This window comes from Amphiura filiformis, chromosome 6, assembly GCF_039555335.1.
Source record: "Amphiura filiformis chromosome 6, Afil_fr2py, whole genome shotgun sequence".
Lineage (NCBI taxonomy): Eukaryota > Metazoa > Echinodermata > Ophiuroidea > Amphilepidida > Amphiuridae > Amphiura > Amphiura filiformis.
The window spans coordinates 20,856,958-20,871,765 of record NC_092633.1 but is presented as its reverse complement, the minus strand read 5'-3'; the positions used below and the strand labels follow the sequence as shown (position 1 = coordinate 20,871,765).

Genomic DNA, 14,808 nt, shown 5'->3' with positions numbered 1-14,808 from the left:
ACAACAAGTTATGAATGTCAAACAATACACCCAAGAATTTTAACGTGTTTTTCGTGTTTTTATACGTTCATACAAAAAAAATCAATTTCGACCTTGCATTACTTTGGTGACGATTTCTTTGATTAGTGAAAATAGGACTTTTAAGTAGTCAGCAACGTTTTAGTTGGTTGTTATTTTCACGTTTGTTATTCAGTTATTTGACTAACTAAGCCTACTAAGGTGCAATATAACGTCGTTTACCAATTATTTAACCAAAGTGTATGTAGCTAGCTTGAAAGTTTTGACTTTTCCTACCGTATTGAAGGTATACATTTTTCCCAAAAGAACTATAAAAATTGATCCAAAAAAACTATGCAAAGGTGTGCGATGGTGACCGAGCCCTTAAAATGTGGTTAAAAAATTGTGTTATATCGCGAATTTCAAGAAATCAAAATTATTTGCCATCATAAGGATATTCCTCTTAATGCAATTTGGTGTGTCTGATGTCCTCTCATGCCCCCCCCCCGAAAAAAAATTGTGCAAACGTCGCTATCCGATCCCTTAAGGTTAGCAACTAAACTGTTGCGATTTGGTAGTTCACACCATCGTGCGATGGTAGGCCTATGAGCTTTGGCAAAAATCGAATTGATCATTTCATAGCGAGTGTGTAGAATTCAAATATCACAGATATACTTTTGTAGGTCCTGTGGTCATATGGTTTTTGAGTCATGTTGTAAAGAGGACTGAAACAACAACACTTTTGTAAAACGTACATAATTCATTCACAACGATAAATCAAGTTTTCAAAGTATATGATTAGTAGAACATCAAGGTGTTACTTTTCAGTAATTAATTTAGACAATGTTTTTTGGATGCTTCGACCAACAATATACCTCGTCTACCCTTTAGTTATTGTGATTTGTTTGGCCTTTGAGTTTTGACATACTAGTTTGTTTACTTACATATGACGACAAGCCATTGTAATAGTACAGATTATTGCTGACTCATTTACAATATATGCACAGTGAAAAGAAGAAAAACCAAGTTGGTACTGTAGCCCAGGGTAGGCCTACTGTCGATGAACTGAACTAAATAGTATCCAACTCTCAAAATGTCTCGAGTGAACACATTTCGCTGTATTTTACATTCGACCATATTAATACTTTTGGTAGGACTCTGTAGAAGCAGGTATACTTCAACTCAGGAAAGGTATGTGTAGATAGTTAATAGTATATAGCAATCGGTAGTAATAAATTTATATTCTAGCATGATATATATTACAATATACTAGCCTACACGGTATTATATACTATAGGCCCTATTTATGTGTGTGTGAGGGTGTGGGGGTGTGTGTGTTTTCGAAAATCATGAAAGAAAAGTTGTTAGTGTTATAGTTTCATGCAGGGAAGAATCTTTACATTTATATTACGTATAGGCCTAATCAGGCCCGTACGCAGGATTTTATTTGGGGGGGTGCTGATTTTGAAAAAGTGGACTTTATTTTCCAAGGGGGGGCGATTTTGTGGAAAGTGGACTTTCTTTCCCAAATTTGGACCATTTTGACCAAAAAAAACCCCAAAAACGTAAAAAACCTGATTTTTTTGCTCGCTTCGCTCGCAAATTCTTAAATTTTGCGACTTTTTGTATACTTTTGCAAATTTGGGGAGGTGCGGTCGCACCCCCCCTGCGTACGGGCCTGGGCCTAATAATATTATTGACTTTGAGCTGATTGAGTGTTGAATACTATATTACGTTTAAGGGACCTTTGGACTATGTTTGCCAGACAAGAGGTAGAGCTAGAAGGCTGGTTTTGAAAAATTAAAATCGAGGTTGAACAAAATCCGTAGCAGTAGGCTATTACAGTTCTCAATATGGTTAAGAGTAAACCTTGATTTCAATCGCCACTAACTTTGACATGGAGTTTATATCCCGATTTATTGTCAAAACCGAAACTAATAAAATCGAAGATCATCTTGGGGCTAAATTTTAAACTTCGCACGACTTCGTGAAAGCACAGATTCTCAACACAACACTAATAATAATAATAAAAATAATAATAATCATAATAATAATAATAATAATAATAATAATAATAATAATAATAATAATAATAATAATAATAACACTAATAATAATTAATAATAAGAATAAAAATGATAATAATAAATAATATATTGTCTATTCAGTTTTCAGGTTTTGCGAATTGACGCTAAAAATGAATCCGATGTGCAATGGTTAAATGGTATTATGGGACGTCTAGAAGAAAAGGTAATTTTATTTTTCTTGTTTGCATTTTTTGCTTTGTTGTGTCTTGTTTTTGTTTATATTATGTTATGTGTGTAAGTTTTATATGTGCAAAACTGTTTCTGAAATAATGAATTATAATATAAAATAGTTAAAAGTTGACATGAAATTGCAATTAAAGACGAATATGGACAGTAGAAATATATTTTCACTCATAATACGTTTGTGTTTTTATGACACTTTCTTTATTAGATGGGAGCCGACTTCTGGACCAACCCAACGACAATTCAACCCGTTGATATTATGCTTCCATTTCATTCCATTGGTCAATTTGAGTCTTTACTTCAAGAGCGGGACATGATCTATTCAGTGATGCTGGAAAATGTTGAGGATATTATTGAAAGTCAAATGAAGAATATGAGGAGAAGGAGAGATGCAATATCCAAAGATATTAGTTTTGATTACGGAATTTATCATACTTATGAAGAGGTTTGTGATATTTGTTTGTCCCTCCACTTTTTAAACAAGGACCGTTGGTAACCGTAGCGGTCGCTGCGGGACAAGGAATTCAATTTTGCAGTTATGGTGTCTTTGAAGCAGGTTTAAGTTTGACCCCTATTTTGACCTGTAACCCCTCTGTGAGCTTAACCTTTGAGGGCGCTCATCTTAAAATAATGCCAGAAATGGTATTTCCATCCACACCAAAAAAAAAATCAAAATTTGAAAAATTGTGTTCGGAAACCGATTTCGGACACTTTTGATGTCCAAACGATTTTCGGGAAAAAAGCGTCTTGACATCAAAAGTGTTCGAAACCGATTTCGACACTTTTGATGTCCAAACGATTTTCGGGAAAAAAGCGTCTTGACATCAAAAGTGTTCGAAACCGATTTCGGACACTTTTGATGTCCAAACGATTTTCGGGAAAAGCGTCTTGACATCAAAAGTGTTCGAAACCGATTTCGGACACTTTTGATGTCCAAACGATTTTCGGGAAAAAGCGTCTTGACATCGAAAGTGTTCGAAACCGATTTCGGACACTTTTGATGTCCAAACGATTTTCAGAAAAAGCGTCTTGACATCGCAAGTGTTCGGAAACCGACTTAATTCACCTGAATTTCCCTCAATTTCCCTTAATTCTCTTCAATTTCCCTTAACTTCCCTCAATTTCCCCTCATTTTCCCAAAGTTCCCTTAACTTCCCTCTATTTTCCCAAATTTCCCTTAACTCCCCTCAATTTTCCCCCAATTCTCCTCAATTTCCCTTAATTGGCCACAATTTCAATTAATTCACCTCAATTTCCCTTAATTTTCCAAAAATTACCCTTAATTTCCCCCATTTCCCTCAATTTCCCCAAATTTCCCTTAATTCTTGTCAATTTCCCTTAATTGCCCACAATTTCAATTAATTCACCTGAATTTCCCTTAATTTTCCCAAAATTGCCCTTAATTTCCCCATTCCTTCAATTTCCCCAAATTTCCTTAATTCTTGTCAATTTCCTTAATTCACCTGAATTTCCTCAAATTCCCTTAATTCTCTTCAATTTCCCTTAACTTCCCTCAATGTTCCGAATTTCCCCCACTTTCCCCTCATTTTTCCAAATTTCCTTAACTTCCTCTATTTTCCCAAATTTCCTTATTTCTTGTCAATTTCCGTAATTCACCTGAATTTCCCTCAATTTCCCTTAATTCTCTTCAATTTTTCCAAATTTCCCTTATTTCCCCTCAATTTTCTCCAATTCCCCTCAATTTCCTTTATTTGCCCACAATTTCAATTAATTCACCTGAATTTCCCTGAATTTCCCTTAATTCCCCCAAAATTGCCCTTAATTTCCCCCATTCCCCTCAATTTCCCTCATTTTCCCCACTTTTCCCAAATTTCCTCAGCACCAGTACCATAGCCATGCGACAAACGATGTTGATGCAAATAATGCCAGAAGAGTATTTGCATCCAAAAAATCTAAATTTCAAAAATGCAGAAAATTGTTGAAAATCGTGTAATGCCCCTTTAATGACCTAATTAGCGGGACAAAACTCTTTTCCAGTATGGGGCCGGTATAGGCCCTCCCCCTCGCCAAGTACCATAGCCATGCGACAAACGATGTTGATGTAACAGCATTTTTTAGAAATTGTTGAAAATCGTGTAATGCCCCTTTAATGACCTAATAAGCATATTTCGGGACGAAACTCTTTTCCAGTATGGGGCCGGTATAGGCCCTCCCCCTCACCAAGTACCATAGCCATGCGACAAACGATGTTCACGTAACAGCATTTTTTAGCGTTTGTTACTAACGGACGGACTAACAGACTAACGGACGGACTAACGGAGAGAAATGGTGACTTATAGAGCTGCTATACCCGCAGCTAAAAATTCCAAATTTTAAATAGACAAAAATAAAACTATGACATAATGCATATACTGTACCTTTCATTATATATCTTTCATTCATATTCGGATGAGTCATGGACTTTTGTTACCATCATTTACTGTATTAATCTACTACCGTAGAATTCGGTCTACAAGCATATATGCCTATAAACATGATAACCGAGGTTTTTTATTTGACAGAAGTGGTGAAAGGCAAATACCCTCCCCAAAACATAACAATAGATTAGCCTTACAATAATACGTGTTTGTACAGGTGCCCGAATCAGTAATATATAGGGTCCACAACTTATAAGTTCCCCCTAATACTTTTTAAAAAGTCAAAAAATATTTTACGAAATGTAAAAATAGAAAAAGGTATGTATAGCCTTATTTGTTTTACACATGTGGACCAATTTATAGCGCCACACTTCATTAGGTTCAGTCACAATGGTTAATTGTGTAAGAAAAGAGGCCGTTTTAAAATTGCACCTGAGTCCATAGCAGTCAGGTTTTCTTTAACAAACACATGAATAGACCTGGCCTACTGTATTGTTTGAGAGCTGACTCCTATGGACTAAGATGCAACTTTTAACACTGTTTAAAACGGTCTCCTTTTTACATAATGAACCCTTGTGACTGAACGCAATGACCTGTGACGCTATTATTTTGTCCACATATGTAAAACAAATAAGGCTACCCATACTTTTTTACAGGTTTGCAATTCGTCAAATATTTTTCGATTTATTTTGAAAAGTATTTTGGGGGAACTTATAAGTTGTGGACCCTATAGCTGTTCAAACTCCAAACAATGTTTTTGTGGATAGTGTCTGCCCTCGTCTCTTTCGTCAAAAAACCCCTCGTTTAGAGGCATATATGCTTGTAAACAGAATTCTACTGTATTTTGTGCTTGTCGTTAGAATCATGATAAATGAAATCCTCATGATGTAAATGCATTTATAATAGCTAAAGTATGACATTGGAATATCCTAATAGTAATATATAGCGCGCAAAGCTACTTCATTATTTTATAAGCCTCATTTTAACATTGTTTAACATATTTAATGCATAAAGAAAAGGACTGTTCAAAATCGTACAGTGTGATTAGTAAAACAACAAAACAATAGATGTTTAGATATTAAACTGACGTTGTCCAATTTGCACACGATTCTTTTCAAAATAGGCATCCCTAACATAATATTTCTTCAGTAGATAATTATGGACATCCTTTTTAAATACAAAATCTGTAAGAACAAGAGATTGACTTCTATGGTTGAAGATCTCTTTTCAGTGTCGTCAACAGTCCATACAATAGTTTTGTCAGAGCTAATCCTGACAAAATTGTACTGTGCATGTATTATTTGCCCACCAGTTAAACCTCATTTTGCCTTCTTTCTGCTTTAAGTTATTTTACAAGTGTCATTGCATTTGCCCTTCTGTTGTCTTCCTAATAGATTCGTCAATGGGTCAAAGACATTTCCTCTGAACATAGTGATATTGTAGAGGAATTTGTGGTTGCAAAGTCATATGAAGGCAGACAAGTTGCAGGTGTGAAGGTAATACTAACATATTAATGTAAAACGAATTTACAACAGTAAATGAATAATACAATAATGCCTACAGGCCCGCTTTCGTTGTCAGCGAAAGACCCATGTAATGGCGAAGTGTCGCCGACTAGGTCAGCGCATCCGAGGAGTCTAGGGTTCGAATCCCCGGCACCCAGAGCAAACAACTTCTTTTTTTATTTTCTGTAACTAAAATGAAGATGTAAATACAAAAATTCGATAATGTTCCTATTGTATTTTAATCACCAGATTTCAGTGCCCAACGGTCGGAAGAACAAAAAGTCGGTTTGGTTTGAAGGTGGAATTCATGCCAGGGAATGGATTGCACCGGCTACGGTATTGTTCTTAGCAAAACAGGTATTTAACATTTTTAAAATGTAGCAAACTAATTTTCATCCCCCTTTTCATCATTCACATGAATCCCCCAAATGCAGACAATCACTGAGAAAGAAAACATATGTGACAGATTATGATCTACGCACAAGCTCATAATCACCTTATATTTTTCAATGAACTTGTACGATATGACATGTATGTTGCTAGCACATAGAAAGGAAAGGTCGTTTATCATCTTCCTCTTATAAGAGGAAGATGATAAATCATTTTCCAAGAATTGTTGGACATTAGCAAAAGTCAGTTGGTTCAAATCCTCAGAATCATTGACATTAGGTTTCACTGCCTGAACACAATTGATCACGTCTCACCTCCAACCAAATCGACGGTAATTTGTAGTGAGGGATCAACATTGAACCACAAATTGCCTCAGGAAAACTAAATACCACACATTTTTCATGTAACTCATTGACCCATTTTGTGCCATATACTGCATTTAGCTATAATGACAGCCTAGTAATCTGGTCATGCAACTCATTGACAGATACCAACCTCAGGAGGGAATTCAATTTTTTGATCAATTCTCTTCAGGTAGTGAAACCTAATTGATATGATCAATTCCGAGATCAATATTAAGATCGTTGGATATTGCATCTCTCCTCCTCCCCATGTTCCTCATTATAGTATAGGCTATCCTCAACATTTTCCAGTATCACAGAATACATATGAGACTGAGGAAGACGGGAGAGTGAGCGGGAGGGGCGATGAAGAGGGGAATGGAGAGAGTGTGAGTGTGAAATAAACAAAGATGTACCTAATAAATGGCCGGTATTGTAATATTTGTAGGATGTGCATGTGATGGACTGCAGTATCTACTGTCGACTCTGTTTCATTATTCGCTTTCATACCTGCTTTATCTGTTTAATTGCAGCTTATTTATGACTTCAGAAACGGAGAGCCAGATGTCCAGAGAATTTTACACAATTTAGATTTCTACATCGTACCTTCGCTCAATGTTGATGGCTATGCATACACCTGGGTTAGTCAGTATACATGATATAATTATTAAACATTTATGTTAGAACCATAAAGTACGAATATTTTTGAAAAGTCAGCTGCAAATTTCTAGTGATATTAAACATATCTAATCGGCTGTTTAAGGGGACGGGAACAGGAACGATCACTCCAAGTGGGAAATATTAGACATTGTTCTGTATTGTATTTGAGAAAAGGTTTTTAAGAAAAGTGCCAAATAACAACTTACCTTAGAATTCCGAATCCATGTAAACTGCATGTCTATGTTCTAAAGAGAAAAATGGTTAATTCTTTCTCAAATTTTTGAATTAGGACTTTGTACTATTTTTATACCTTAAAATATCCAAAATTGTGGTCAAAATCAAAAACAAAACAAAACGAGTTGTAACATAAATATGCAGTGTTGGTTGATTTTAAATTTAGGTTCAGTTGTTAAGGTGACAAAGCAAATTTGGCGCTTTTCTAAAAAAATACTCATTTTATAAGGAATCTGCTATACCAGTTAGAATCGATGCGCCATTTCTTTTCTGGAAATGTATATTTTTTGTACACGAATGTTAATGTAATTTCAAGAAAAAATCACCAGAACTAAATCGCGATCAAGGTCTGAAATTGCCATTTGTATACAACGCCCTCATTTGACCAAAAGTCGCCAATAGTAAAAAAAAAGGCAATTCCAGCACAACATCATACATAGGCCTTCGTCTGACGAAGATGTGTCTCACAAATCGATAATTCAAGGTTAGGTGAATTTATTGTGCTGAAACTCAGTTTAAATTTTAGAAATTACTTTTATGTACTTATCATTATTACTTTTAAAGATTCAATATAAATGTTTCAAATTTCACACTGACCCTTTTAAAGATCATGACGAAGGTTGCTATATACGTTAGGAAGGGGTCTATGTCGATAACGATAACGTTGCTCATAATTCTATTCTAAGAAATATGTAAGTTTTGACCAATTCCCATTTCGTTTAACACAACGGTAGAAGGGGGGATCAACCGTGTAATGCTGGTTTCATTCTTTCCTGCCGCTTGCCGCTTTGCCGCTCTGAATATGATTTTACTTCACTGCGCAGTGAACGATAGCGGTGACCAGCGGCGAGCCAATATATCGATCACTCCACCGCTTTGCCGCGGCGGCAGCACCGCTGTGAATTGAATTCAAGCGGCAGATCAGAAAGTATGAAACCAGCATAACGAAACCAGCTACGTCACGAGCTTCATCGATCTTTTGTTTCTAAAATGTGTCATTTTTTCGGATAGATTGCAATTCTACATACATTATATTTATACGACGTATTTTTTGCTACTTACAGTCTAAAAATAGGCTATGGAGAAAAACGCGATCACCAACTTGGAATCCATTTTGCAAAGGCACTGATGGCAACAGAAATTGGCCTTACGAATGGGGCGGTAAGGATTAAAGAAATATTTATAATATACCCAGATACACAATATTGTGGTATTTTGCTCGTATATTTAGACATCAAAACCAACAGCACTATCTACACCACCAGCAACAATAACGGCAAACCACTTTTATCACCTTCTTTGTGGTAGTTTGGAAAAATCTTCTGCGTCATTCTCCCATAATGACGAGCCCCGATTATAAAATGTCCCCTGGTAAAACAATGACTATAGAGGGAGCCATCGATTTGTTTGTAGTATTTTACTAGAATTCCGTTTTTTGCGTTGCACACCTAGGCATATACCGATCTATACATTATAAGGCAGTTGATAGTACTCGTCACGTCACTCCGTCAGTATGCGGAAATCGTGACAGTATAATAACGACCTGTATTGTTGTAAAGGGATGTGGTTCCCAAACTGGTTAATTTTGTGCCATCCCGTGAAACTTGGTTGCTAATGTCATCGACTGGGAGGGGGCCAAAGTACTGGATAGCGACTCAAATGCCTTCTTAAGTAGTGTCAGGTAGGCCATCCAAATCAGAAAAAAAGGCAAGAACTCACTCAAACGAGACGAGGGTGCATACTTCTTAGATCATGTATGACCCACTGCTAAAATCAACATCACGTTCCGGGTAATAAGGATGCGTCATTAGCAACCAAGTTTCGCGGGAAAGGCAGTTGACTAGTTCATCTGTGACCAAGCCATCAGACAAGATAGCGAAAGCAAAGTTCCGTGAGTAATAACTTTTGGATTTGGCTAACAAAATTAACCAGTATATGATCACAACAATCCTACTAAATGAATCTCTTTGCTGATATGGTTCCTATTTTTTTTAAATATCATTTTCAAAAGATCATACTGGTTTCAACTATCATGACGTGAGTGAGGTTGACGTGATTGACAATTAGATATCATAACCCACACCAAAGCTCTTTTCGCTTTAATAGCTTCAACTATAGGGTGCACAACTTATAAGTTCCCCCCTACATATTTTTTTTAATATATCGAAAACTATTTGACGAAAAATTGGGTAGCCTTATTTGTTTTACACATGTGGACCAAATTTTAGCGTCACACGTCATTGCGTTCAGTCACAATGGTTCATTATGTAAAAAAAGGAGACCGTTTTAAACAGTGTTAAAGTTGCATCTGAGTCCATAGGACTCAATTCTCAAACAATACAGTAGGCCAGGGATATTCATGTGTTTGTAAAAGAAAACTTAATCTTTGGTATTCTTCTTCTTCTTGAAAAGCAAAGCAGGTGTTTTATTCTTTTCTTTTTAATGATTAATGTCTGAGATGGAAGGAATATGTACTGCAGTGAGAATAGACCACATCGCCAGTAGTTCATCACATGTGAAAAGTCACATTTTAATAATGCCGCGTTTGCCCGAATTTCTTCGCGGTCGAGCAATAGGTTTGCTGGATGAAAATGTACCGGTGAAAGAAATTGCTCGTCGTATGGGAGTTGCACCTAATGCAATTCGAAAATTGAGAACAAAATTTCAGTTGGGACCATGTTGACCACCTTATCAATGAAAACACAACACTGCAAGAGCAAACCCGAGCAATCCAACATCTATTGAACAACAACATGGACCAGCATGCGGCGACGTTGCAATGCACTTGTCAACAGTGCAGGTGGACACATCCACTACTAAACATCTAGACTTTAAGTTTTATTTCCATTACAAACACATGGACAGGCCTAACATACTGTATTGTTTGACAATTGACTCCTAAAATCTATGCTCCTATGGACTCAGGTGCAACTTTTAAAACTCCCTCTTTTTTTACATAATGAACCATTGTGGCCAAACGCAATGATGTGTGACACTACAAATTGGCCCAGATTTGTAAAACAAATAAGGTTACTCATAACTTTTTACAGTTTTACATTTCGTTAAATAATTTTCGATTTATTTTAAAAAGCATAAGGGGGAACTTATAAGTTGTGCACTGTATATTAATCATAGTATCACTTATCATTTTAATCACCTAAGGAGTTCGTGCGAGTAAAAAGCCATGTAATGAAACTTACAGAGGCACTGGTCCTGCATCCGAGGTTGAAATTCAAGGCGTGGTTGATTTCACAAGGAATCTAACCAAAACCCAGGATTTTGCTGTATTTATTGACTGGCACAGTTACTCCCAAGCTTGGATGGCACCATGGTCGTATTCAGCACAGGCACCTCCACCAAGTGATGCAGCGGACCAAGTAAGTTGATGGGCAAGTCCAAGGGTGTAGCCAGGGGCGTGGGGGTGTCCGACACATCAAATCGACTAAAATGTCCATTAAGGCGAAAAAGTAAATTTTAGGAGGGTAAGTCCACCTTTTGAGAGTAAGAGAATTTATCTAGGAAAAATGTGCACTTTTTGAAACAATAGAACGTGGTTAAACCGCCGGTTATGCAAGTGCGTCGATCGCGACTGCGGTTGCTGGTATGACTAACAGAATGACAATGAATTTTACACTAATCTTTATGTTTCTTCTATAGTTAGCATTAGCAGAAGCAGCTGTACAAGCTATCAAGACAGTGCATGGTACTGATTTCAGAGCAGGAGCTGCTGCCACCACGCTATGTAGGTTAACTTTACTGTACACTAAAGTTATTTTTAAAGGTTTAAAGGTTTAATGAAAAATCAAGTTACAGAAAAGTAAAATCACAAACATCTATGTAACAAACATTTAACAACATGGTTTGTAATAAAGTCGGTAATATTTATGACATTACAACGGCTTTTATATAATTTTGTATATATTTTTATTTTATTGTAAACCACTGCGTTTTGTTCAACGTTCACAAAATATTCTTAAAAGTAACCAAAAATCGGTTCAATAATGGAACAATGGGTTAAAACAAATATTACAATGATGTGCACTTTTCCTTTTCATACCGAAGTGAAATACGGTATTTTACATATCCAGCTCCATTCATGTTCACTTAGCATACTTAGGACTTCCTCTTAATTAAATCATTTTTCGATTTGTTTCTTTATTTAGATGAGGCATCTGGATTCAGTATAGACTGGTCATATGCTGTACTCAAAGCTAAATATTCATTTTGTGTTGAACTGCGTGATAGAGGCAGATACGGGTTTCTCCTACCTGAAGATCAAATCATTCCAACGGGAGAGGAATGCTACGCTGCTGTTAAGGTTGTTGCTAACAAAGTAGTAGATGAAATAGGCGTTTAATGGATTAACGGATAGCGCTTCTTTGCAATTTTCGCGGTATGGTCTCTGTCGTATGAAAGCCATCACCACCAAAGCTGGGAATAATTAAAACTGCAAGAAAGACGCTGCATGTGAAGCCTGAAGACAGTTATTTTGAAGCTGTCACTGGAGTCAACTATTATATTATTATTAGGGCAACTCACCTTCAAACATGACCTTGAGTGAGACGTTCGCAATCTTATCTGACCATCAATTTTCCATGGATTATAAAAACGTAGACAGACAGCAAAGACTCATCACGAATTGTGTAAGAAACATGAACAATTAGCTTTAAAAATATTAAATATTCACTCACCAACTTTTATGACCATACTTAAGCATTGAATTTTTAAAAAAAAATAGTTTTAATACCGTACCGTAGTTTTATTTATTTGTTAGTAGGCAAACGTTATATTTAGTGTTATACGTATAAAAGAGAGATTGCGATGTTCATGCGTCCTGCGCGGACCGTGCGTTTATACGGCGTTCAATACGTGGTTACATATCGCTAGTCTCGGTTCCAAGCTGGATCTGATCTGGTCACAAGAGGGTGACAAACGAGAAACCTAATGGTCTCCGGGTCTTATGCCTACTTCATTACAGCATGCTTTTGATTATGACTATAAACCAAGGTTAATATGACGCTTAAAATTAATTGTTCAACGAACATGTACTTCCCGAATATTAAGGTTGTCAAAAAACCCAAACAGCGATGATTGAAAGCCAGAAAGCCTCAACTCACAATCACCTGCTCCCACAAAATGAACATAAAGTCGCCAGGACACTATAGAAGATACAGTCCATTAACATTATTAACCATGACAAAATTCAATAGAAAACAAAGGACATTGTTGTTGAAGAAATATTGAAATTTGACGACCATAGCAAGTAGCCAACTTTGTGCTCATTTGGTGAAAGCTGGTCATAGCGAGTTACGGCTTTCTGGTTCTGAACCCTCGATAAGTCGGTAGATTAAGGACTACTACATGCGTTTATTTTCAAAAAGATACTTTTTTGCCGGATAATTGGTCACATTGCCTAAACCGCTTGACGCCGTACAAAACTGTTCATTTAAGAGTCCTTCGTGCGTTTACTCAATACGTTTCCATTAAAGATGCAAATCGCAATCTCTTTTTCTATACAGTCGATATCACGCATTTCAATTGACAATCTACGTATGCAACACACAAATGAATGAAGTCAACTTTTCACACCTCACTGTTAAAAAGATTTCTTAAGAACAGAATGGACCATATTAATAGTTAGACTTTCCTTCGTATATTGTAAAAGGACAGAAAACTTTGTGCATTTTTTACGTTGTTCGCACATTCGTGTCGAGTTGTACGTGCGGAAATACGTGATTTTTGATAGCTAGACGGGCGTGCAATCACGGCGTTTGGAAATCGCAACCTCTATAATATAATAAGGATATATCTAACTACGCTTGAAAAAGTTGAATATGGAAAGTTGGAAACCTATTTGTGATCCTGATACTTACCATGTGTGCTTTTTATTGATAATTAAGAAATGATGTAGCATCTTCGACTCTGCATTTACATTGGGCCATGCCAGTTGTAAACCACACATCTCTTATGGAAGGCATAACCGTAATCTCCCACACAGGAGGTGTAGATTTCAATGGGGTCACCCATTCAGGTAACTCCGTTTGAAATTCACACTCACTGTGTGGAAGATTAAGGTTATATCTTCCATAGCCAGGGGAGGCTTGTAGATTTCAACTGAAATAGCCCAGTGTCTACGGAAAAGCAAACGTTTACTGATTAAAACCGCGTAATTCGAGGTATAGCTATGCCTATATACTCGGGGAGCTAGAGGCACCTCATGTGCATCCCCCCCAGGACTAAACCAAACCAACTTTTTTAGGTTCCTGAGATGACCCCAAAACAGAATCAGGATGTTCCCAAAAATATAAACTGGCCCCAAGTGGGTTTTTCCAAGATGGCGTCCAAAATGGCCCCAAATGCAGGTAATCACTATAAAAGACCATATATGAATACTTTTTCTGAATCAAACTAACTTTTCTAGCTTAATTAAAGAGCCCAACATAAACTCAAGTTGATATAAAGGATAAAACGTCTCAAAAGTCAGTGTATTTTCAAAATGGCGCCCAAAATGGCCGCCAAATGCAGGTAATCACTATAAATGACCATATATAAATACTATTTCTGAATCAAACTAACCTTTTTAGCTTAATTAAAGAGCCCAGCAAAAACTCAATTTGATATAAAGAAAAGGAATACCCAACAGTCAGTATATTTTCAAAATGGCGCCCAAAATGGCTCTAAATACTGAAAAAAGACTATAAATTATCATATAACAGGATTTTTCTGAACCAAACTATAACTTTGGCATCCCAACCATCAGTATCCTTCTGTGATAGCACCTAAAGTGGCCGCCGACATTGGCACCAATACTAAAAATGACTAAAAATTCTCAAATATTAATGCTTAGTCAGTCAAATATAAAGTCAAACTTGAGACATCTTTGTCCGTGAATAAAAAAAACCAATTCAAATTTTACATCACTGATGATATAAATAAATAAAAATAAGTTTCCTATAATAGCGGGTGTATACTTTTCTCGCTATTGCACAGGTTAGCATCAGCAATGACATAATGTAAATAAATATACATTTTC

The 14,808-nt window shown here is 36.5% G+C and overlaps 1 protein-coding gene across 1 annotated transcript; it reads left to right on the top strand.

Moving 5' to 3' along the window:
* The first annotated feature begins 1,010 nt into the window (after positions 1 to 1,010).
* LOC140155133 (carboxypeptidase B-like) lies at positions 1,011 to 14,524 on the top strand. Its single transcript, XM_072177847.1, has 10 exons — positions 1,011 to 1,188; positions 2,166 to 2,247; positions 2,476 to 2,712; positions 6,040 to 6,141; positions 6,400 to 6,507; positions 7,415 to 7,522; positions 8,840 to 8,936; positions 10,938 to 11,152; positions 11,433 to 11,517; positions 11,939 to 14,524. The coding sequence occupies exons 1-10, from the start codon at positions 1,091 to 1,093 to the stop codon at positions 12,130 to 12,132; spliced, it is 1,326 nt and encodes a 441-aa protein (XP_072033948.1). The 5' UTR covers positions 1,011 to 1,090; the 3' UTR covers positions 12,133 to 14,524.
* Positions 14,525 to 14,808: the final 284 nt, after the last annotated feature.

What these genes read in the sequence shown, in the direction of transcription:
- LOC140155133 (XM_072177847.1), top strand. Translation starts at nt 1,091, where the DNA reads ATGTCTCGAGTGAACACATTTCGCTGTATTTTACATTCGACCATATTA. An exon ending in TATACTTCAACTCAGGAAAG is followed by an intron (nt 1,189 to 2,165) that starts GTATGTGTAGAT and finishes TTGTCTATTCAG; the next exon opens with TTTTCAGGTTTTGCGAATTG. An exon ending in TTGGCCTTACGAATGGGGCG is followed by an intron (nt 8,937 to 10,937) that starts GTAAGGATTAAA and finishes TAATCACCTAAG; the next exon opens with GAGTTCGTGCGAGTAAAAAG.